General features: G+C 40.1%; 1 protein-coding gene across 2 annotated transcripts in view; it reads right to left on the bottom strand.

Annotated features, from left to right (window-relative positions):
- The window catches only part of LOC124253578 (hemicentin-1-like), a 151136-nt gene that overhangs the window by 68880 nt on the left and 57601 nt on the right, over positions 1-24655 (bottom strand). For both annotated transcript variants that reach the window (XM_046687378.1, XM_046687379.1), the window contains exons 5-6: positions 4415-4669; positions 3257-3535 (exon numbers count right to left, since the gene is read on the bottom strand). In XM_046687378.1, the coding sequence (XP_046543334.1) occupies positions 3257-3535; positions 4415-4669 (534 nt within the window). The remainder of the gene's footprint in view (positions 1-3256; positions 3536-4414; positions 4670-24655) is intronic.

Genomic DNA, 24655 nt, shown 5'->3' with positions numbered 1-24655 from the left:
TGATAACTTCCTTTTCTTGGAATTATTGCGGGCTTTGTCCATAATTAACCAGTCTTCTTTGAATAATCCTGAGCACAGTAAGCAACAATTATCTAAAGAGCAATGAGATCCCACAAAACACGAGGCACATAAGGAATGAGGGTCCGATTCAGCCATGAATCTCTGGCATTGCAAGCATTTGTTTCGCGACATTTTGTATAAGTCCTAATGGCGGGAAAACTTAACTCCTCACAAGTAAAGCAATTTGCACAAAATACACTTAAAAAATGAATGCGATGGTAAGAACAACAGTTCACTTGCAAAATTCACTTGTGAAGACTTTCACTGATAATTTCTCTTCCACTTCTGTGAAACTTCTTCTGAATGTGACCATACAGAAAAAAAATGATGAGGGCTTCCGGAGAACAATGCTGTGACATCACAGCTAGGGGAGATAACTGCGTAACTCTTTAGGCATACCACTAGGGATAACTATGACCTAGTTGTTTTAAGAGAACTTTATTCTCTTTCATTTCTGTATGTCTCTGTGATACAACAGGAAACTGGCAACCATAATCCAGAGGGAATGTTTACGACATAATTCTTAATGTTTACTGATTAAACACATAGACCTGCATTTGGTTGTTGTGACAATAACTTGGACTGTTATCATCGTAAAAAGTTATGGAGCTATTGATCTTGTAAATGGAAGGACCATGAATTGGAATACTAGTAGTCTCTCATTGACAGCAAAGCGTAGATATATTTGAGAGTCCTGATAGATAGGTACATGGAGATATGCATCATGCAGATCCATGGAGATCATAGAGTCTCTTTGCAAGCCTTGTCAAATATCGCTTTAGCCATATTATCTTAGTGGCTGCGCAGCATTTGAGCTGTGTTGCCTGCTATCACATCAGCCATAGTGGGGGGATAACATCTTCCTGATGTTGGAGATGAACATGTAATTAAAACCATGGATATTGTTGATCACAAGTGCAGACTCATCAAATCTCTGATTCTCTATTCCTTAATTGACATGTGCTCTGGAAACTTGATTGCTAATCCCTTAAGCCTTTGTCTTGTGAGGGAGAGGATGACCGCAAATCTCTTTTGTCTGTTGCGTAGGACAGTGTTGCAGTGTTGAACAGCCAAGACGATACAGGTATTTCAATTGTGTATTTCATGTGATGCAGGCCCTTCAAAATCTTCATTTGAAAAGACGACAGCGGTAATTTGCGCTTACGTCTAGTCTTGAACAATGGGCATCTCTGCTGCAAATTCCTCCTGATCCAACAATGACGGCAAGGCATCTGGGAAGAGGACTTTCAGAGCAGCAATATCAACTGCTAAAGAATAGCAAGTTGCCTGCAGAATAAAAGCTTCCCATGCTTAACTCGGTCAGAGCTTAACGTGTGTCGCGAGCTGATGTCTACAGTGTAAAACTGTTAAAACTTCTGCTGCTTGCATCTAAGACTTGGTGACCCATATGGCGTATGTGAACTGCATCACCTCTATGGCTGGTCGGGTCATTACGACTGCTTTACGGCTGGTTGCAATTTCCTCCATGACCGAGGTCTGATTTAGATAGCAAAGGTCACTGACATAGGTGAGGAAAAGATATATTTAGAGCCCTTAGATTTACCGTTTCTATTATCAAATCAGAAAATGGAAAGTGTGAAGCTGTTAAGAAAACAATGACAGGCACAGCGAAAAGCAAAACTGAATGAAAGACACCAACAGGACCAACATTTGGGCTCAGATTGGAGTTATACTGACATGTGGACATCTAAACCAGATCATGGCAAACACTGTTGGTTTATACAATAAAACGTGTGGAGGGCGGGCGGGCGTGCGGGTTGAGTGAGTGAGTGAGTTTTACACCGCACTCAGCAATATTCCAGCAATATGGTGGCGGTCTGTAAATAATCAAGTCTGGACCAGACAATCCAGTGATCAATAGCATGAGCATTGATCTACACAATTGGGATACGATGACATGTGTCAACCAAGTCAGTGAGGACTGATCGCCCGATCCTGTTAGTCCGCCACCAATCTACTTGTCACACAGTTCTCAAATAATGACTGCTGTGATTATATAAACCACCACTTGGGACCACATCAGCACTTGGGGAAGCCATCCCTTGCAAGGATAATATCTACCAGTCTCCTCCTCATGCTGGTAATCAAGCATAAAATTCACAGTATTGGTATCCTCTGCCACTCCTCCTGACCATAAGGCTCTTAAACTTTGCGTCCACAACAATTGAAAAGATCCCCCGATGGAGTTATATCAGGGCTCCTTGTGGGTTATCATAATGTTTTGATGGCACTGTTCTTGAAATAGGCAGTGGGGTTTTGCATTGTAATCCATAAAGACTGGCAAGGTACTTCCTGTTGATAAAGTTGACAATTAGGGTACAGTCCTCACAGTTACTGGTCCTCCTCTGTCACCCAGCTCTTGCACAATCCTCTACCTCACTTGTGGCCACATGCTTCTTCACAAAGGTTGGCTGATAACTGGGCGGTCAATGTTCAAGTAAGCTTTATTGTTAGCAATTGCTATGAACGCCAATAATTTGCCATTGTGTATTGTGTAGAGAGTCTATGTCTTGCCTCGTCAGGAATAATGAATTCATAGTATTTTCGGCTATACTTCAGAAAATGGTAGTGCACATACTTATAGATCAAAGTGCTTGGCGCTCACTGCAACCCATAGCTTTTGATAGGTGGTGCTTAATTGATGATCATGTGTTTTAACATTGCCTTATTCCTTTTACATGCAGTTTTACCAGTCCGAAAGTACAACATTATGACTGCCAATGATACATTCACCCATAAATTTTACTATGATTAGGCCTATAAGGCCCAGACAATACATACTAAGAAATAAAAAAGACGTGTTAACATGTATCCATCATTATGTGCTTGTTTATATCCATATTTTAAATGCATGCTCGAGTCCTCAGTTTGTTTCCTTCATCTTCATTCATGGAAAAGGGTGGGAGAAGTGTTTTTATGTGGACGCACACTTCGCAGATTTTCTCACTACCATTGCTGATGTCAATTCAAATATAAATGTCATCATTAGGTCTATTAGCAGCTGTGCAACATGTTGAAAATAAACAATAGTCATACTGTAAACATAAACATCATTGTTTATAATTCTAAGAATACCACCTTTATTACACCTGTTAAAAATCCAAACTTCAGTCACAAATACATGATTATGGCAATGATGTATTACAGGGAGAGATTAAATAAAAACAATACCTACATTTGACAAGCAACTCCACCGTCTTGGTGACAGGTGCCCCGATGTTATTGGTGGCAGTACAGGAGTAGTTCCCTCTTTGTCTACAGTCTGCCGACTCAAGTCTATATGTTGCTGTCAGAGAGTTATCTGCCCTTGTCAACTCCTCAGATCCATTCAGTAACTTGATGACTGACCTTGGATTACTGTCAACCTGGCAGCTCAAGGTGGTTTGATCCGATTCGTTAACTGTCACTGAACGACTGAGTGAGTTGACCGTAAACATACTTATATTGACAGGATCTGAAATTAAACCCCATTGAAACATTAGAATGGAAAACACCACTAGCTTGAACACATACGTCTTTAAATACGACACTCTTAAAATACTGGGTTTATTTCGCAAAACATAACTTCAGTTTTGATACATCTCATTAAACTAAACACAATCATTGTGATACATGGCTACATAAAGGATGAGAATGTTTCAGAAAAACTGTCCGGATTACTGCTAATTTAAACATGGTTCCATCAGCATTTTTTTATTCTAATGCAGCAACATTTTAACTAAATTTAACTGTTTCACCACAGGCTCCATCCAAGTGAAGTCATAATGTTACACCATACTGTGAAATAGTGACCTTTATAGGCGGATCCAGAAGGGGGGTGCAGGGGTGCGCATATAATCGATTATAGTTTAGAGGCTCTATTACATAACTTTAAGATGAACCGATATCAGGTCCTGATAAGACGTACATGAAAGTCTTCTGTTAAACGTTCTAGACACAATGTCTTGAATCAACAGTTTAAGTTTCAATATCAGTTAGTGTCATTCATGTCTGATAGCTTGTCCAAATTGTTTCCATGGAAATCGGGGAAAAATAAAAATAGCAAAATCACCCATTTAGATTCTGTCTGATATATCTACCACTTTTTGTTGAAGGATATTGAACAGTTTCCGAGTTGTGCTCCGGAAACAAGGCCCAACAAGACTCAGGCTATATCGAGGATCGACCAAGCTTAGGGCATCCAAGGAAGACCACTTTAGTGGAAGATCTCACTCTGGCCTGTTGCACTCCTCTGAATCAACTCTGGCTGCCATTTGTGCACAACCATATCAATGCTCATGGTTTGAGGTCCAGATTAGGTGTCAATTTGTATATGTGACTCTGTCATACTTACAGTGAACAACAAGGGTAAACTGTATACTGGCATGTCCTATCACATTCTCAGCTTCACACGTATAGTCTCCAGCTTGGGCTCGGTTGACCTTGTCTAATGTGACTTGACCTTGACCTACATCGGTAGTCCCCTTCCTCAGTTGGAGTCCGCAAGAAGGATTACAGTCGGCAGTACAACTTATGGATACAGGCCCTGTTCCTTCCACTGCTGTGTGGGGGGAGGATGGATTTATACTGACACTGGTTCCTGGTCCATCTGAAATTAGATACTTACAGCTAGGAATATACCCCACTTGCCATGTTCCTTCTACTAATGTGTTGAAGGGGAGAATTATACTGACACTGGTTCCTGGTCCATCTGAAATTAGACACTTACAGCTAGGAATATACCCTACTTGTCATGTTCCTTCTACTAATGTGTGGAAGGAGGGGAGTTATACTGACACTGGTTCCTGGTCCATCTGAAATTATACACTTACAGCTAGGAATATGTACCTACTTGTCATGTTCCCTCTACTAATGTGTGGAAGGAGGGGAGTTATACTGACACTGGTTCCTGGTCCATCTGAAATTATACACTTACAGCTAGGAATATACCCTACTTGTCATGTTCCTTCTACTAATGTGAGGAAGGAGGGGAGTTATACTGACACTGGTTCCTGGTCCATCTGAAATAAGACACAGCTCAAAATTCAAATGACAAGGGACATGACTAACATGTTGAAAAAGTCAACAATTCCTTTATGTCAGGTAATTCCAGCTTGTATCTTTGTTCCTTCGAAAACTGGTGTTATAACTGTCTCATGATTAGGTCATTATCAGAAATGTACAGTGGACTCCAACAAAATAGTGTGGTTGTTTATCCTATTACTGCTAACAAGTAACGTGTTACAACATAAGATAGTGTATCAGCATATTCTGATTCCATCTATTGGAAACTATATGAGGATCGGGTATATCAATAATGTTTAATAGTTGTGTTAGATATGTTCCTGTTTTCTATGAACAAATCTTTCTTTTCAATGACAACACATGGCTGAGAAATGTTCTGCTCAATGAGATGCTGAGGAGAACTCTTCCTTCTGGAGTTCACTTGCTTCAAGAATCGAACCAGGGCGCAGACCTCACACTTGATTGAGAAGATATAAAGAGTTTGGGGGACCTCTTCAAAGGGGTCTCAGATGACTGCCATCCAACCACTAAATTCGTTAGTATTTTGAATGGGCAATGGAAAAAGTAACTACTAACAATGCTGAAAACCAAGGTACAAGAAAAAGACCAATAACATTGGCCCAGTTGTGCATTACAAGGAAGATCCGGAGGTGCAGTGCTGTATACAAAGCAGTTTGACTCCCCGTAACACTCTTCCTGTTCACAAAGCCTCCTTAGAGGTGATGGGTGCAACACCTGAGATCACACTGTCCACCAAACGTCCATGACTACAGGGTGACAGCATTTACTGATGACAAGGATTGACTGACATACTGGAATCATTCATATACCATTAGATCCAGTAGAAACAAGAGCCAAGATGATTTCATTGACCCTGTACACCACTTTCATCAACACCTCAATCTCTTCTGATTTGTGGAACTAGTAGAGGGGATCGAGAAATCAAAAGACAGTAAGTTGACCCAGAGAGACCTTGGTGCTGCTCCCCCTTGAAGAACAAGGTGTACAGTAAACCTGACAAGAGGCTGATGCATGTTAAGGGGATGTCGGGCAAACACACGTCTTGAAATTTCCAATGCAAACACACATTTGCTGAAGCTGGGTTGAAAGCATCTGACAATTTGGGTATACTCATAAACTCAAATGAAATTCTGCTAACATGGACAACCCGGTGAATGAAAAATAATAAATTCTATTTCCACTCAGACATTACAGTTTACAATAAAAATATCCACTTATATTGAATGGTAAAAGTGAAAACTCCCCCACAATACTACCTCTTAATTTTTCCTCCAAAACAAACAAACTAAAACATATTTTTTCACAATCCACAAAAACAGTCATTTGATTAATTTTCAACTTTTACGAACCATGCCTATCATATCACCTTGGGGGTTTCTGTAGCAATGAAAGTGAGCACTCACATATTCGGGATTTACATCATAGTGTTTTCTTTTAGCTCAATGTTCAGTTGATCCATTTGTCAAAGTCTCATGTTTACCCGTGCCACAAGCATGCTCAACGTTTCAACGACTTGCGAAAAGGTCCCTCAGAGTCTGTTGATATAAGCAACTACAGCGGCGTTGTCTGTGGCAACTACAAGGGATGATTAGTTATTTACCTTGTATGTCATATTTCACCTCTTCCAAACTTCTGTTTCTAAGAAAGGAAATAACTCAGATAATCTAAGTTATACACTTGATGTTATATTTGAGAAATGTCAGCACATCATTGAGGTTCATTTTCAAGCGGTCATAACTTTTTCAAAATTGATTGCGTTTTTTTTCTCACCACCAATAAATAATATTGAGACACAAATTTGCTTGTTATACTAAAATGTCTGGTTCAGCTTTATTTTATGTCGATTTCTACTGGACAATCTGACCGCCTACATTCCAACAGGGAATCTGTCTTGCACTTATTGTGAGGTTGTGAAGTCAGTTCATACAGTTGAAATGTCAACCATTCGCTGTGAGACATTCCAATTGGGGATAAACGAGACCTTGATGAGTGTTGAATATGGCCAAATATGTATTTGTGTATTTACTGGGGCTGAATATCTGATGTGTCCTGATGAACCAGAAACACAAATTTCTCGCAGATATGGGGAGTTGTCTAAAGAGGTGTCTAAGTTGGCATTTGGAGAAAGAAAATCGTCCAGATAAAAATGAATTCTAATGACTTGTAGATGTACATATCCTAGAACACTAGCGGTTATAATCGTGAATACCAACAGAGCTACTGATATCCCGAACAGCACGACTCTGAACTGGAAAATTCTTCCATTGACATCAATTTGTAGACGTTTGTGAGAGTATGATAGGCATGTGCAGGTAGAATCTTCATCTGCCTGAGGATATCTATGGACGCCATCTGAAACATTCTTGTTTGTCTCAGATATTCCCGGTTAAGGATCTTAATCATTCTGGGGTATATTGAATCCTTTTTGGGTACCAAATTCTGGGGTCCAAAAGGTTCGACTAGCCGACAGCTTTCTTGTCCAAGAGCTTGTCTATTGTCTTCGCCACTGGAAACTTTGAATTGGAGAGTTCTTATTGCTGCTTTCTATGAGATTTGTGAAGAGTCAACTGGGTAAAGGTTTAGACTTGCCATCTTCCTGGCTGGGAAAGCCTTTGAGGCCCCTGACTATAGCGCGTACTTTGCTGGAGTCTTATGGAGGACGATGAAGTTGAAGTGAAAGCTCTGTGGCACTTCCTATCCTCCTCAAACCTCAAGACCTTCAATGCTTCTTAGCACTTGATCTTCAAAAATTGATCATCTAGAGGTTGTGAATACAGCATATTCTGCATATAATAGGATACAGATGAATAAAGTTGGTGTAGGTGGGGACCCTGTCTCAATAAGATAAACTGCTCTACCAGGTTGGCTAGTAAGCCTTGAGAATCGAACTACTTTTGTCATACTATCTATAGTCATGAAACATGTATCGGTGGCATTCTCCAATTTTACAGATGATAGGTCGCCTCAGTCGTGGGAGGGAGCATCTTCCTAATAGCTGAGATTAGCAATTGTTGGGCCGTCGATGTTGTTGTCCACACGCACTGACTGTAATTCGTTTCTGACTGCCTGATAGTAACGTACTTTGGAAACTTGACCACAAATCCTTGAAGCCCTTGGTTTTGAGAGTAAGGCTGTTGTCTGACACATACCAATCTTTGCCCTGCAGTGACGAATGCCCCAGACAGTCCAAATACTTGAGAGTGTTTAGGTCTTCATTCAAATCCTTCAATATCTTGGAATGGAAGGATGACTATGGAAGCTTGATTTTCTGTCTAGGGGAGCTTAGAAGATAACTCCTACAAACAACGCTTGGTAAGACCATTTGGAAGAGAAAAAAACAAAAGACACTGATCGTTAACAATTTGATTAAAGCTAAACAGGTCGATCAGAAAAAGATTTCAGGAAATAATGAAACAAAATGTGCAGTAACTAAAAACAGATTCATGGCATTCCAGCTTACGGAATGAACACTGTATGCTTGAACCTCTTGTAGCATGTCATCACCTGGAATCAATGCTTAAATCAGGTGTGATCATGGCGATGAGAGTGGAGAAAGAGGATGGCATATTTCTTAATATACTAGCCACATAAAGAAACTGTGCATTGTCAAAATATTATCCCAGTTGATAAGTATGATAACAATGTCAAAGGTACATATAAACTTTAATGGAGGGATCATAACAAGTGAAAAGTCAATCACAATGAGTGAGTGAGTTAAGATTTAAAGTCACATCAGCAATATTTCAGCCATATCGTGACTAAAACTAGTTCTAAATTTATAATACATCCATATAATATATAAAACCCTGTCAGCAAAGGACAGTAAAACCACTAGGTTATCACAGATTGAGTTAAAACTAGCTAGCAGATATCTTTAAAACTATTTTTGGACAATACAATGTAAAAATGGGCTATAGATCGCCAACAACTGAAGGTAGATCACCATACTAGGAACCATGGGGACTTACATTACTTTTGCTACCTGCATGGATCCTAGCTGGATTTACACCATCCCTTCAGCCGCTGGCGATTGTAGGAAAATTTAGCCAACAGTTAAAATAACAAAAATACTACGTTTAAAATGTGATAATTTATATTTTACTTTGAAAGTTTTGGGGCTTACGTACCCTCTCAGGAGGACAATATTTTTACGCTACTTCAACCCCCTTTGAGGGTACAGCCACTAACAATCTCAGTTTCTAATCTAAACTACCAATAATAAAATATTTAGCTATTTACAGATCAGTCAATACGTCTAATTTTTAAAAACTTCAACTATTTAATCATAACTTACATTATAAAAAAGATCCTTCAGTGTTTTGACATTGAAATACTTATCCCTTGTGATGGAATATTCAACACAGTCAAGCAGGACATGCTTGACCGTGATTCTTTCATCACAATGGATACAAAACGGAGGATCCTCACCTTTTAATAGGTACTCATGAGTATATCTAGTGTGGCCAATACTACATTGTCGTATGATGACCTCTTCAAATCTGGACTGACAACCGAAGTAGGTGTAACCGATAGTTGGTTTTATTGCATGTAATTTATTGATATCTACTTGGGCATCCCACTTCATTTGCATCAGACCACGGATGTAGGTTCTAATGCTAGCTTTGTAATCAGAGTATGGGATCAGAAGTGGTGTCACAGATTTGTTGAGTGCTGCCTTGGCAGCAAAATCGGCCATTGTATTCCCAGAAATGCCAACGTGGCTGGGTAGCCAACAGAGGACGATGTCGTATTGGCCAGTTGCAAGATCATTATATACTGAGTCAAAAAGGAAACTTCACATTCTTTCCTCAGGGCACTATAAAAGAACAAGAGATGGTAAGATGGTTACATTGTTATTATGTCATTGCTGAGATCTGTGTGATGTACTCGATACACTGAGAGTGCCATAATCAGTTCCATTAGGCTACACCGCCGTTCCAAAACATGGGTATAGAGAATGTCAAGTCACAAGAATAAAAATGCGAAATTGCTCAGTTCAATATCGTGTATGGCGACTTCCGGTAATGCTTTGTGCGGGGTAAGACGTACACAGAGGTGGCTCCGTCCCAATCCGTCTTAATCACAAGTAATCCATGAAAATGGCAGCCACAAGAAGCCAAATAAAGAACATGGATCAGTCAACGACATCCAGCAACTTAAATTTGGATAGATTTCGATCCGACAGTGCAAAAAACCCAGAAAACAACGAGCGCAACACCTGAGGAAAACGTGGGAGACGAAAGCAATATGGACGACATGTGTGAGACGAAACTTTTTATCACAACCGAATTAAACAAACTCTCAGACAGGCTAGCTGAGAGAATGGACATCCTTCAATCACAAGCGGAGAATACAAATTCCAAAGTTGAGGACATTGTGAACTCAATAAACTTTAATACAAAATCAATCGACGAGAACAGATGTGAGATAGAGGCACTGAAAGCAGACATGTGCGAGCTAAGAACCGAAATGGAAAACAAAAGACCTACAACATGAGATGTATTCACGGAAACAAAACCTTCTTGTATATGGCATCCCGGATAATCAGGACCCGGAGTCAGAAGTGAGATTTTTTTTTGCAAATATGAATGTAGAGGATGCGGAAAAGATGTAAATCTACATCGGCTCCCAAGATTTTCAACGACAGGTCGTTCGGCGCAGATGCCCCTACCAATAATAGTCAAATTCATTCGCATGACCGACCGACAGAAGGTGTTCAGTGCTGGTAACAACAGACAAATGCTTTCATAGAAGTGTATTTCCATTCGTACCGACCTGCCAGTGAAACTAAAGAAACTCAGAGGGAAGCTTGCAACACGTGCCTTCGAACTCCGTAGAGACCACAACGTACAGACAAAAATCTCGGAAAAAGGTGTGGATTTGAAACTGTGCTACAGACCAAACAAAAAACTGTCAGTGGAAGGGCATCGGCTTGGAGGAATCACTTACATAGAATGAGAATGCCACAGTATCTTTTTGGACTCTAAACTGTGCCGAACAGACTGATACATACGCCTGTACACATACATAAAAAAATCATAAAAATCTTCAGGGTTTCTTCAATCGAAAGAATTCTCAAAGGACCGGGAATAGTGCTTTTCATTATGTTCATGGAAAAGATTGTGAAAACAAGGTAAAAGCATGTGCATAAAATCTTATATCTGTATCCTCTATATTGAAATAGTCAAAATGTAGAAAACAAGATACCGGGTATGTGTAGTAGTACTAATGTGTGAATATTATTATTTCAATACTATCATAACATGACAAAATTGTTTTTGAAAACAAGGCATAATATGGAAATATTACACTTCATGGGAATATTATATATCACCATGATTTCATACCAAACCGAGTAGTCGGTAATAGGCTGTAAAATTAAATTGAACCGATGCGACGAGTGTCAGAATCCCTGTACTCGATGTATTATCCTAACCAGGAGAAAACAATGGCAAATGCATTCAGAAATTCTATTTTTTATCTCCATGGCTCTTTAATGTAGATGCCATTATGTCGGTCACTTCATACTACACAATATTTCAGGCTTATGCATTTGCAAGGGGGTGACAGTATCCATGTGTTCTCAGTATTATCCCAGCATATTGAATGCAACAAGGTAGAATATCTAAATACCTGTCTGACATGTGATGCTCACTGTATTTATCAGACTTGGCCAAAACTGCAATATGTTATTGAGTGACAATATCCCTCTGCTCACTGTACTTTCAGATATGGCCAAAACTATGTAAAATGTGTTTCAGAAACCTTCCAACCTTACCATATTTCTTATGAATTGTCAGATAATCGAATGAAGATGTCAACTTGTTTTTCAACATTATGCATTATATACTCCATGTACTTGGCTACTGAACGATGGCATTTCCGGGTTCTTGGTATTATTAGATCTGACCAAAACAATGTAAAACGTTTCCTAGAAATCATGTATATTTATATATATATATAATATGAACTGCAGGGTAAACCAAATGTAGATGTAAACATACCTCTCAACATTATAATGATGGTTTTGAAGAATTAAGTATATTTTTTGGATACTCTGTATTCTCATATTTTTTGTATAGTTCACAAGAGGCCAGGTAGGCTGAAAGGGGGAAGAGAAGGGTATTATGATTTTTCAGTGATATGCACCAAGATTTGCATATACACATGTATATTTAAAGAAGTGGAGAGTACCTTTCTACTCTTTATAACACTGGTTATTGCCAAAATATGGCAAAAGAATGCTCCTTTGTAATCCTATATTTGCTTTCATGTTTCATGTATCACATTGTTTAGTTATGTGTGAAGGTGCGAATTGTGTCATCACAACACTATGCATTATACATTTCATGGAATGTTATCGAGTGACAGAATCCCTGCGCTCAATGTACTATCAGATCTAGCTAAAATAGTGTAAAATGTTTTTCTAGAAACCCTGCTCACTGTGCTATCACCTTCAGGCAAAAATAATGTAAAACATTCTCTAGAAACCTGGCACTTGTTCATAATTCTTGTAAAACGCCAGGAAATCAATGCAAATGTATTTTTGATTGTAAACATTGTGTATTAGAACACCTCAAGTTGTGTGCTGACAAATAAGACTAATTAATGCACCCTTTGTCTACTAAATACTATGTACAAATGCCTTTGAGCGAAAGATACTCGTGCACCCTGAGTAGTATATAGAATGGGGATTCTGTGACAGGCCGACTAACAGAGTCATTATATGCCAATTCCACTTCCAGACCCAAGTATAAATTAACGATTTCAAGCAGAGACACCTTTCGATGCACATCCCAGACCCCTATAGGAGCCTTAAAATCTGTAGGGTACCATGAGTTTCGGCAACCCCATGCAGGAACGAGGACGAATCAACTGACAGCGATGACTCCAATAGCCTGCAATACATCCCCGTAGACTACAAACCGCAGACGGTGCCATATGCTAAGCAGCCACCAGTTCCCCGACCATAGAATGGGGATTCTGTGACACGCCAACTATGAGCGCCTCTATATGCCAATTCCGCTTCCAGCCCCCAGTATAAATCAACGATTTCGAGCAGAGACATTCGATGCACAGCTCATGCACCTCAACGATTTCGGGAGACATCATTCGATGCACCTTTGAACCCCCCCCCCCCAAGCCAACTAAGAGCGCCATTATATGCCAATTTCGCCACTCAGTGGTGGGCCTCAGTGGTTTATGAGCGTGGGCCCATACGCGTAAGTCGTGACGCCGTCAGCAGTGATCCACCGTTTGGTGTCCATGGGCGACAGCGACGTCTTGTTGAGGGTGATGCCGTAGATGCTGTGCTTGTCGCTTCTCAACGCATTCATTCGGTGTTTGAACGTCTTATTCTTGAACAGAGCTTGTTTGAAGAGGACGTGCTTGATGTGTTGTTTCACCACATATTTCTTGACTCCCTTTGCCTTTCGGATCTCACCCTTGTCAGCTTCCAAGATGGAGTACATCTTAGGCCTCAAGCCGATGTATTCGGCGATGGGTGTGCCCGTGCATTCGTCCTTCATCTTGCCGAGGACCTATTTGTTGGTCGTGCTGTGCAGGGCATGGCCCTTGGGGTAATCGCTGGTGTTGTACAGGTGTATGTGTTTTATCATGCCCTCGTACACATCCTCGGTCCGTATATCCAGCAACAAGGAATCTGTGTCCGTGTACAGCAACACGGACCGTATTGCTTCTTGAGACGGTTGTAGTAGAAATCATACATGAGATGTTTGGACAGGTCGAGAATGCTCATCCCCACGTAGACGGGTCGGTTGAGCTTGATGTGACTTTTGTTCATGTGCAGCGCCGCCAAGTCATTATCGAATAGCTTGCTTCAGTTGAACGCCGGGATAGCGATCAGTTTCCTGAGTTTTTCCTCCTGGTGTGATCGCACGAGTTTGACCGTCACCTGTTTTCTCAGGTTCTCCATCGTCTTATCAAACACTGAGTTGTTCATGAGCTTATACAAGTTCTTCTCGAAGTCACTGGTGGCCAGCTTTCGCAGGTCCGTATTCATTCTGATGTAGGGCTCCATCCAAGGACTTTGGTCAAACTTCAGCACCCTATGAATTTTGGTCAGTTTCATACCCAACGATAGGTACAGCTGCAGGTTGCGATAGTGCATGACGTACTTGGTCTTGTTCATCAAGTTCGGGACGAGTTTTTCCACCCGAGCCAGGGTGTTCTCACCCAACAAGTCCCGCTGATAGTCGGACATCCAGTCTCGGCAGACCATCAACTGTTCGGGGGCCAGCGGGTAGCTGTTGTGGGTAGCGTGTAATACCTCGGGACACTCCAGATCCACTTCGAGAATGTAACCCTTTCCTGAATCCGACGCGATGCTCGTGATATCGATCTCATCATCCAACCACTCAAACCCACCAGTAGGCAGAGACTGACTCATAGCCCAACTGTACAGGTTGTTGGCGTCGAGATAAAGGAGATGATTGGTGGGCTTGCTAGAGTCGTAGCCTTCCATGTACTTATTGTTGGCTTTCGCGTAGCGTTTGGCAGCCATGGAAATCCCACCTTGCAATCCTTTCTCGATGAACAGGTGCATGTCGTAATCCGTGAGCAATTCCAGCTTAACTCCGGTTTTCTTCAGCAGTGCATCCCACGATAGACCTGGGCTGGTGTAGTACCATGCAGGGTCGAGTTGATACTGTTTCAAACACGTCCTCCTGAACGTCTCGAACACATCGGCTAGCAGGAGCACATCCGTTCTCAAGTACACGTCGTGGTAGCCACCCAGATTCTTACATCCCAGTTTCTCCCACACGTTCTGCGCATGGTTGTAATCATCCTGGGAGGGTCAATGACTGTGCCCACCGTCCAGGACTTCTACGACCGCTTGGGGAGGCTCGTGTGGAGAAAACTGCGGTGATGTAGGCTCGTGTGGAGCAAACCACGAATTTGTTGGTCGATGCTGGAGGAACAAGGAGAGACCCGTCTGGATATCCAGAAGGTGCGGTAGATGCTAGAAACAGACGTACATGTCGGGGGTCTGGGATGTACATCAAACGATGTCTCTGCTCGAAATCGTAGAGGTGCATGCCGGGGGTCTGGGATGTATATCGAATGGTGTCTCTGCTCGAAATTGTAGAGGTGCATGTGGGGGGTCTGGGCTGTACAACGAATGGTGTCTCCGCTCGAAATCTTCAATTTATACTGGGGGCTGGAAGCGGAATTGGCATATAATGACCCTCTTAGTTGGCCTGTCACAGAATCCCCATTCTATGGTCGGGGAACTGGTGGCTGCTTAGCATACGGCACCATCTGCGGTTTGTAGTCTATGGGGACGTATTGCAGGCTATCCGAGTCATCGCTGTCAGTTGATTCGTCCTCGTTCCCGCATGGGGTTGCCGAAACTCATGGTACCCTAAAGATTTTAAGGCTCCTATAGGGGTCTGGGATGTGCATCGAAAGGTGTCTCTGCTTGAAATCGTTAATTTATACTTGGGTCTGGAAGTGGAATTGGCATATAATGACTCTGTTAGTCGGCCTGTCACAGAATCCCCATTCTATATACTACTCCCTGGCATTTTTGAATGATGTTTCTGGATACCCTGTATTCTTATACTTTTTGTATGGTTCACAAGAGGCCAGGTAGGCTGAAAGGGGGAAGAGAAGGGTACATGTATTATGATTTTTCAGTGATATGCACCAAGATTTGCATATATACATGTATATTCAAAGAAGTGGAGAGTACCTTTTTACTTTTTATAACATTGGTTATTGCAAAATTACGGCAAAAGAATGCTCCTTTGCAACCCTATATTTGCTTTCATGTTTCATGTATCGCATTTTTTAGTAAAGTGTGAAGGTGCGAATTGTGTCACAATGACATTTAATATTGGATAGAATATCAGGTATTTGTGCCAACAAGGGTCAGTACCTTTTTGTATTACTAAGTATAAACAAAATAAGAGAAAAGCAAACCTTGTATATCCTAAATGTTACAAACCTCCCATTCACACTAAATAGTTTCAAACAGGTGGCTGCCATTTACTACACGTATAGAATATTAGACATTAAACACCCTTGTTAATTAATCTACCACAGACGGAAAACATCTCGCGTTCTGTGAATATTCGTGCCACCTCATATGGAAGTAAAAAATGTACGTGCAAACACGCTTTTTATTTTTTTATTTTTCTCTATTGTTGTACCAAAAATATTCCCAAATGTATTGTTGTCACAAAAGAACTGCCATAAAGTTACCCCACAAAACCTTAAAAAAAAAAAAAAAAAAAAAAATATCATTATTTACATGTAGGACGATATAATCACGATGTAAACAAAGAAAAATTGAAAGTAGTGTCCCTAAACTGCAGAGGCCTTAACAGTGCATTTAAAAGAAAACAGATATTTCGATTTTTGAAGCAAAAAGGGGCAAATATATTTTGTCTCCAGGATGTTCACTTTACTAATGAGCAAGAACAATTAATTAAACAACAGAGGGGATACGATGAATGTTATTTTAGTCATTACAAAAGTAATGCAAGAGGAACCGCTATTCTTTTTGATAATAATTTTGAATTCAAAGTAATACACCAACAAATTGATAAAGCAAATGGAAACTACATCTTGCTGAGAGTAAAGATAAACAATAATGATTATACAATAATTAATATATATGGGCCAAACCAAGATTGTCTTTTTTATTCAAAATATCAAAGACATGCTAGAGTCTGAAGAGAGTAATAGATATATAATATGCGGAGACTGGAATATAGCATTAGATAGCAACCTTGATACATATAATTACAAGCATGTAAATAATCCCAAAGCTAGAAAGGAATTACTTAACATAATAAATTTATTGGATCTGAAAGATCCATGGAGAGAATCAAATCCATACGAACACGCTTCACCTGGCGACAACCAAAACCACTCTCACATAACCTTATGCAATCTATCATACAAACAGATATATCCCCAAGTATCAAATCAGATCATTCAATAATTTCACTAACTCTTTCTCTGGGAGACACACCACGAGGAAAAGTTTTTTGAAAGTTTAATAACTCATTACTTTACGATGAAAAATATGTGGAACATGTAAAAAACACCATTAAAAATACTCTACAGCAATACGAGGAAAAAAGGAAAAAGGAAATGAAAAGAAATATACCATAAACGACCAATTATTATGGGAAATGTTATTGCTCGAAATAAGAGGTATGACCATATACTTTTCATCTACCAAAAAAAGAACATTGAATAGAGAGAAAGTTCTAGAAAATAAATTAAAGGAATTAGAAATTAAACTAGATACAATGTCAGAGGATAAAAAGACAGAGATAATGAAATAAATAAACGAACTAAACCACGATCTAGATGATATCACAAGCCAAAAGACGAAAGGGTTATATACAAGATCCAAAGCAAAATGGATCGATCAAGGGGAGAAACCAACTAAATATTTCTTACAACTTGAAAAAAGAAATTTCCTTAATAAATCAATAAGGGAATGGGAAAAAAATGACGGTTCAGTGATAAGAGACCAAACAGAAATACTTAGGGAGACTAAATTATTTTATAAAAAATTGTATTCAAGTGAGGAGTGTACACAGATAAATCTAGAGGATTTATTTACAGGTGATGAAATACCAAAACTGTCTGAAAATGTAGCATCTTCCCTGGAAGGGAAACTAACTCACCATGAAACACTATCTGCTTTAAAGAAAATGAAAAATGAAAAAAGCCCAGGCCCAGATGGATTTTCAAGTGAATTTCTTAAATTTTTCTGGAATGATCTAAATATATACCTCATAAATTCGTTGAATTATGCATATGAAAATGCTTCGCTGTCTGTATCACAAAAACAAGTACTTATTACATGCTTGCCAAAGGGTAACAAAAGCAAAAAATTCCTAAAGAATTGTAGACCTATATCATTACTTAATACCTCGTACAAATTAGCATCGGCCGTAATTGCAAATAGGATAAAAATAATACTTCCGAATATTATCAATGAAGACCAGAAAGGTTTTGTTCCTGGAAGGTATATAGGGAAAGTCACAAGACAAATATATGACATTATGGATTATACAGAATCATACCAAATTCCAGGATTACTACTGCTTATCGATTTCGAAAAGGCTTTTGACTCAGTTGACAGAAATTTCATGCAGAATGTTCTAAAGTTTTTTAACTTTGGGCCAAGCATACAGAAATGGATAAATATTTTCTCAAATGATATTGAATCTAGCGTATTAGTAAACGGATTTGCAAGCGATTTTTTCAAGATAACCAGGGGATGTCTCCAGGGAGACCCAATATCACCGTATATCTTTATTCTATGCTCCGAAGTGCTAGCTTTACTAATCAGGAAAAATAAAAAAATTAAGGGAATAAGAATAGGAAATATTCAAAACTTACTTGCCCAGTTTGCTGATGACACTACAGTAACCTTGGATGGATCAGAATCAAGTCTCTACGCAGTTTTGAACACATTGACTTTCTTTGCAAGATTTTCAGGGCTAAAAGTAAATACAGACAAAACTAGGCTGATATGGATAGGATGCAAAAAAAGATCTAGGTATAAGATGTGCAAAGAATGGAATCTAGACTGGACGCAGTCAAACTTTAGGCTATTAGGAATAGACTTTGATGTCGAGTTAGACGCTATGATAGACCACAACTATAAAGACAAACTTGAAAAAATCTACAAAGAAATGAACCTCTGGTCCTTGAGATATATGACACCAATGGGTAGAAACACTATTTTAAAATCTTTGCTATTACCCAAACTAAATCATCTCTTTTCTTCAATTCCAAGCCCACCGGACGATATAATACAAAACTTTCAGAATAAATGCTTCATGTTTGTGTGGCAAGGAAAAAAGGATAAGGTAAAACGAGAAACCATGTTTCAAAAACCCAAGAATGGAGGCATTAGCGTACCAGATATAAAAAATACTAAACATGCGCAGAAACTAATGTGGATAAAGAGGCTCATTACCGAAAATTCAAAATGTATCTCTATTGCCAAGGTATGTATACTTGATAGGATTAAGCTATGTTATGCTGATACAGATTATGTATGCCAGTATATTATGCCAAATATTACAAATCCTTTTTGGAAAGATGCGTTATTGGCATGGTGTTACTACCTAAGAAACTGTTATTCAGAGGTAAAAGAAATTTCAGAAATTCTCCGTCAGTCTCTATGGTTCAACAACAATATACAGATAGAGGGAAAATTTGTTTATTATGAATATATGGCCAAAAAAGAAATACATCTTCTTAAAGATATTCTTGACTATAATGGGATTTTCCAACAAAAAGCTGAGATAGAAAAAAAATATGGAATACCCAAGATAAACTTTTTGCATTTAGAGGGTATAAACATGTAATTTTCTGAATAAAATTGATATTTTATACTTATCCTGACTCATGCTTTTTGCTTGTCTTCTTCTTCTTGCGAACACAGTGGAACACTTGTATCTCCCAATTGAAGTTCCCTTCAATGTAAAATCACTAATTAGTACTCACCAAGAGTTATCTCTATCCTTGTCTTTTGGCGGGAACGAGGGCGCCACCTCCCGCCACATGCCTCACTCTCTCCTTATATAGCGAGCCCAACACTTGAATTTTCAGGGAAATCCAAAGTGTTTTGAGGGGAGGATGGGAGGGCTTACCTCATGAGTCAGGATAAGTATAAAATATCAATTTTATTCAGAAAATTACATATTTTTCCTTATCCTGACTCATGCTTTTTGCTTGTAGAATCCTACGGATACGGAGGTGGGAATACAGAATACTTTGGATTTAGATAATTAGTGATTTGATAACTGTAATAACTGTAATAACCCCTATGGGAACTTCATAAAGGCACTGAATTGATAAATTCCTGCTGTTAAACTTATCAGCTGCCATATATGGGTTACTACAATATATAGATATTATGATAAACATAAATAAAGTATTTACAACATGAATACTATGCTTAAGACTAAGATACACTTAAGCTAAAATATATAATAGCATAGAGTTGTTAGCTAATGATATTATTATGATATAATATACATAGTACTGAGCTTAAGATAGTGATTAAACTTAAGCTAAAATATATATAATAGCATAAACTTCATGGAGTTATTAGCTACATAGTACTGTTATCAATTAAGCAGTAAAAATCTGTAAGATTGGCTTATCTTCTCCGAGGGACTGTCAACTGCTGTGCGAGGACCATGGGACCGAAATGGTGAATACCTGAGACATCCTCGGTGGTGATATATCTCAGATAGTGGTTGGCAAACACCATATCGGATCTCCAGAAGCAGCCCTCCATGATGGTATTCAAAGAGCAGTTGCCGTTTAGAGCAAGTGTTGAAGCTAGCGCTCTAATTTCATGTGGATTAGATGCTCTTGGAGGGTCGAGTCCTGCAGCCTTGTAGGCACGTAGTATGACAGTCCTGATCCATATCGAGATAGTTGTACGTTAGACTTCAGTCTGTGTAGCTGTCGACAGAGGGATGAATAATCGTTTGAGTTTTTGTCGTCTTGGTTTGGATCGCCTTAGATATATTTACAGTGCTCTGACTGGGCATAATGATAGGTTCAGTGTATCATGAGGTCCGAGAATTGATGAGAGAGCTGGGACGTGGAATAATCCGTCTGGTTGACCTGGTAACTGGTTCTTAGCGATGAAATCCAAGCGTAGTCCCATATGCACGATGTAGTGATTATCATCAAAGCGTGTTCTCTCGTAATCTAGTGCTTGAATCTCTAACATCCTGGCTGCTGTTGCTAGGGATAACAGGAACAAAGTTTTCTGTGTCAGAAATTCGAATGATGTTGATTCCAGTGGTTCATATGCCTCACTTGTGAGGTGTTGGAGCACTACATTTAGATCTCATGCTGGAGCGCGCCAAACCTCTGTTTCTGATCCTCCAATCGGAATGCACATAGTAAGGCGAGTAACTCTGGGGTCTTCGTTAACTTGACACCCGCTCTCATAGTTATGAGGAGCTTAAAGCTGCAAGATATGTTGATAATGTTGAGCCTTTTAGACGCTTAGTCTGTTGTAGGTAACATAAGTAGTCAGCCACTTGTGGATGTGTAGCATATCTAGCTGTAAATCCTTTCTTTGCAGCATAATTTGAAAACTGTACCACTTGTCATCGTACAAGTTGTGAGTGGAGTTACGTAAGTTGGAATGCTTCTGGCTTTCCATACGCTTGATTGGTGTGAGGATGTATTAGTAGATTCGTTATAGTATTAGTTGTCCGATTTCTTGAATAAGAATTGGAAACCACGTTCTGGCTGGCCAGTAGGGCGTGACCAAAATCATTTGGAGACTCCCGAGTTTGCTTGATTTTCTTTAACACCTGTGGGATTAACGCTGGCGGTGGAAACGCGTACGCGTTGAGTCCTTCCCACGATATGCTTAGTGCGTCCATTGTCCATGCTAGTGGGTCTGGAACTGGTGATACGAATGTTGTCAGCTGATTGTTGAAGCGAGTGGCAAATAAGTCTATTAGTGTACTGCTAACACATTCTTGGTTCTTTTAATGTTGTGTTTACTGCTATGGACAGTCAGTTTGACTGTTATGCTGATCAACTGAAAGCAGAGGTCCAGAAGGTTTGCCAACTTTTGTTGATCCTTCTGTGGATGTAGACAGTCCCTGTGGAGGTGACTGTGTGTACCGTTAGATGAGCATTTATAAAAAGCTGATCCGGTGAAGTATGGCGTTTATTGCTGCTTCCATTTCCAGCCTGTGGAAGTGCAGATCGTGTCTGCTATGGTCTATATCACAGCTGACATATTTTTGTCAAGATATGGTCCCACTCTAGGAGCGATGCGTCCCCATAAAGATGCGTCTTGTACTATGACTCCGCTGTTTAGGTGCATCTGCAACCCTCCTCGCACGGAGTTCACCATAGATAGATATGAGTTATAACCTGTCCGTATCGTCCGGTTGTACATTCATGAAGACCAGTAGTGGGAGTAATTATAATTCTCTTTGCATTCCATGTCTTGTGCTGAAGAGCGAAACCCCAACAGATTTCACCACTTCGTAGTGAACACGGAGAGAGTAGTGCTTGAGATACAAGAACTTGTATCTATATCCTACGAACTTGACACCCTTCCCGTGTCTGTAAGGAAATGAAGCAATGGCCGACTCTGTGACTGCCATCGTTGAAACTTTATGTAAAAATCGCCTGACTGCCGTGCCTCGTCTTTTTACTTGACAGGGGAGGTCTCTAACCTCATAAAGGCAGCCCAATCATGAAGGTCCAGTATAACTGGACTGTAATGGAGGCATTGCTCGTTCACTGATATGTTATTGTCACTTGCAACCTATGTCTTGAACTGTGAACTATGACCGACCTCTGCGTAGGGCGTTGCCCCTCGCGGTCCAATCAGAACAAGGCATTTTGATTCTGTAGTGTACCCGTGCTGTGATGTCACCGGTGTATAATCGAGTGCCGTCGTTGATATTTAATCAATCGTCAGTCTTGTCCGTAACTTTCGAAGTTACACGTGACCACGCGGTGTCGAGGGTTAATGGTAAGCGTCGCGAATATTTCCCTGCGAAATACTTAGCCCTGTAATATTAATGCTGGGTAGGTTATTTTCCTGGCTGCTGTGAATGTAACTTCAGTCTTGAAGATAATGCCGTCGTCCTTATATATAGGCTCAATAAAACTTGTACGTTGTCAGCTTGTAGCTTGCATACATCAATGCAGCGTCATAATTGTAGAATTAATACTGAACTTGTACAGTTTTCCTCTCAGGAAATGGATTGACGATTATGTGTTTTACTCGCTGTAACAAGGCTGCTGCTCAATTTCGTTATTGAAATTGTCTGCAGATCTGTCCGAAGGTGAAGATCTCTATGTCATAAATCTACTAATGTAGATATATCAATCTATGTGAATCCCATCCTGGATTCCGACTGATGGTCCATGCTAGTGATGAATTGTGACACCAAGTATCTTTCTTGTAGTGTATTATCTATCTTCCGTCTGTGTACCAAAGAAGATATTCCCATTCTAGGATGATGCTATATCATGTCCTAGTTGTATGATCTTGACGATCTGCGTAGTGATCTACGTAGTGGTCAACTTGGTGTGACTGTATGGCGCCTTGCATGTAGATAATCGTTTCGTAGTCCGAGATTGCCTACCTGGTAATATATACGGAAATGGTGATTCCTGTGATGATCTGCGAAACGTCGTTGATCCCCTTGATGTAGGTAGTCGGCCTGAAGATCCTTTATTAGGCTCTTCATCTGTAAATAGTACTTCGCGTAACTTATATAACGTTCTGTTAAAAAGTTCAGTACTGCGACTTCTCTGTCTTGTGGATTCGGTAATGACATATAGCGTTCTTTTTTTCTTTTTCCCAGATAATGTGTTGATGCTCCTCCGATAATGACTGAGGTGGAGTCCTTGCTGAACTGTGTCTAGATCGACAAGATGATCGATGAGGTGATCGATAAGGAGATCGGCGAGTAGAATAATGTGGTGAACGTACTGACGAGTGGCGTCTATAAGGTGACCTTCGTGGAGACTTCCTTGGCGAACGCTGATAGCTTCGCTAAGCTCTCGGTGACTCTCTTAAGGATCTTCTAGATGAGGATGACTTGGAGTCACTTAACCTTCGTGAAGGTTGAAAGTATGAATCGGAATCATGAGATGAGAGGATCTTGCTTTGCGAACGTCCTCTCTCATCAAGGTCCGATGTAGGTGATACAGACATCCTCCGTGAAGCCTTCCGCGATTGCTTAGGATCGGGGTCCTTCGTGCAGATGGGATTCGCCCTTCGCGGAGGCTAGATACGGGCTGGGTCGCCCTTCATGGAGGTGCGTGAAGCCTTCCGCGATTGCTAAGGATCGGGGTCCTTCGTGCAGACGGGCTTCGCCCTTCGCTCAGGCTTAGATACGGGCTGGGTCGCCCTTCGTGGAGGTGCGTTAGCGGGCTGGGTCACCCAACCCTGAGACGTGCAAACGGGCTGGGTCGCCCTACACGAATTTGTTTATTATGAATATATGGCCAAAAAAGAAATACATCTTCTTAAAGATATTCTTGACTATAATGGGATTTTCCAACAAAAAGCTGAGATAGAAAAAAAATATGGAATACCCAAGATAAACTTTTTGCATTTAGAGGGTATAAACATGTAATTTTCTGAATAAAATTGATATTTTATACTTATCCTGACTCATGCTTTTTGCTTGTCTTCTTCTTCTTGCGAACACAGTGGAACACTTGTATCTCCCAATTGAAGTTCCCTTCAATGTAAAATCACTAATTAGTACTCACCAAGAGTTATCTCTATCCTTGTCTTTTGGCGGGAGCGAGGGAAGCCACCTCCATACATGCCTCACTCTCCTTATATAGCGAGCCCAACACTTGAATTTTCAGGAAATCCAAAGTGTTTTTGAGGGGAGGATGGGAGGAAGACTACCTCATGAGTCAGGATAAGTATAAAATATCAATTTTATTCAGAAAATTACATATTTTTCCTTATCCTGACTCATGCTTTTGCTTGTAGAATCCTACGGATCACGGAGGTGGGAATACAGAA

The sequence above is a fragment of the Haliotis rubra genome, unplaced genomic scaffold (genome assembly GCF_003918875.1).
Source record: "Haliotis rubra isolate DU_JTF1 unplaced genomic scaffold, ASM391887v1 Scf545, whole genome shotgun sequence".
Taxonomy (NCBI): domain Eukaryota; kingdom Metazoa; phylum Mollusca; class Gastropoda; order Lepetellida; family Haliotidae; genus Haliotis; species Haliotis rubra.
The sequence above is the reverse complement of the archived record's forward strand: the minus strand, read 5'-3'. Positions and strand labels throughout refer to the sequence as shown.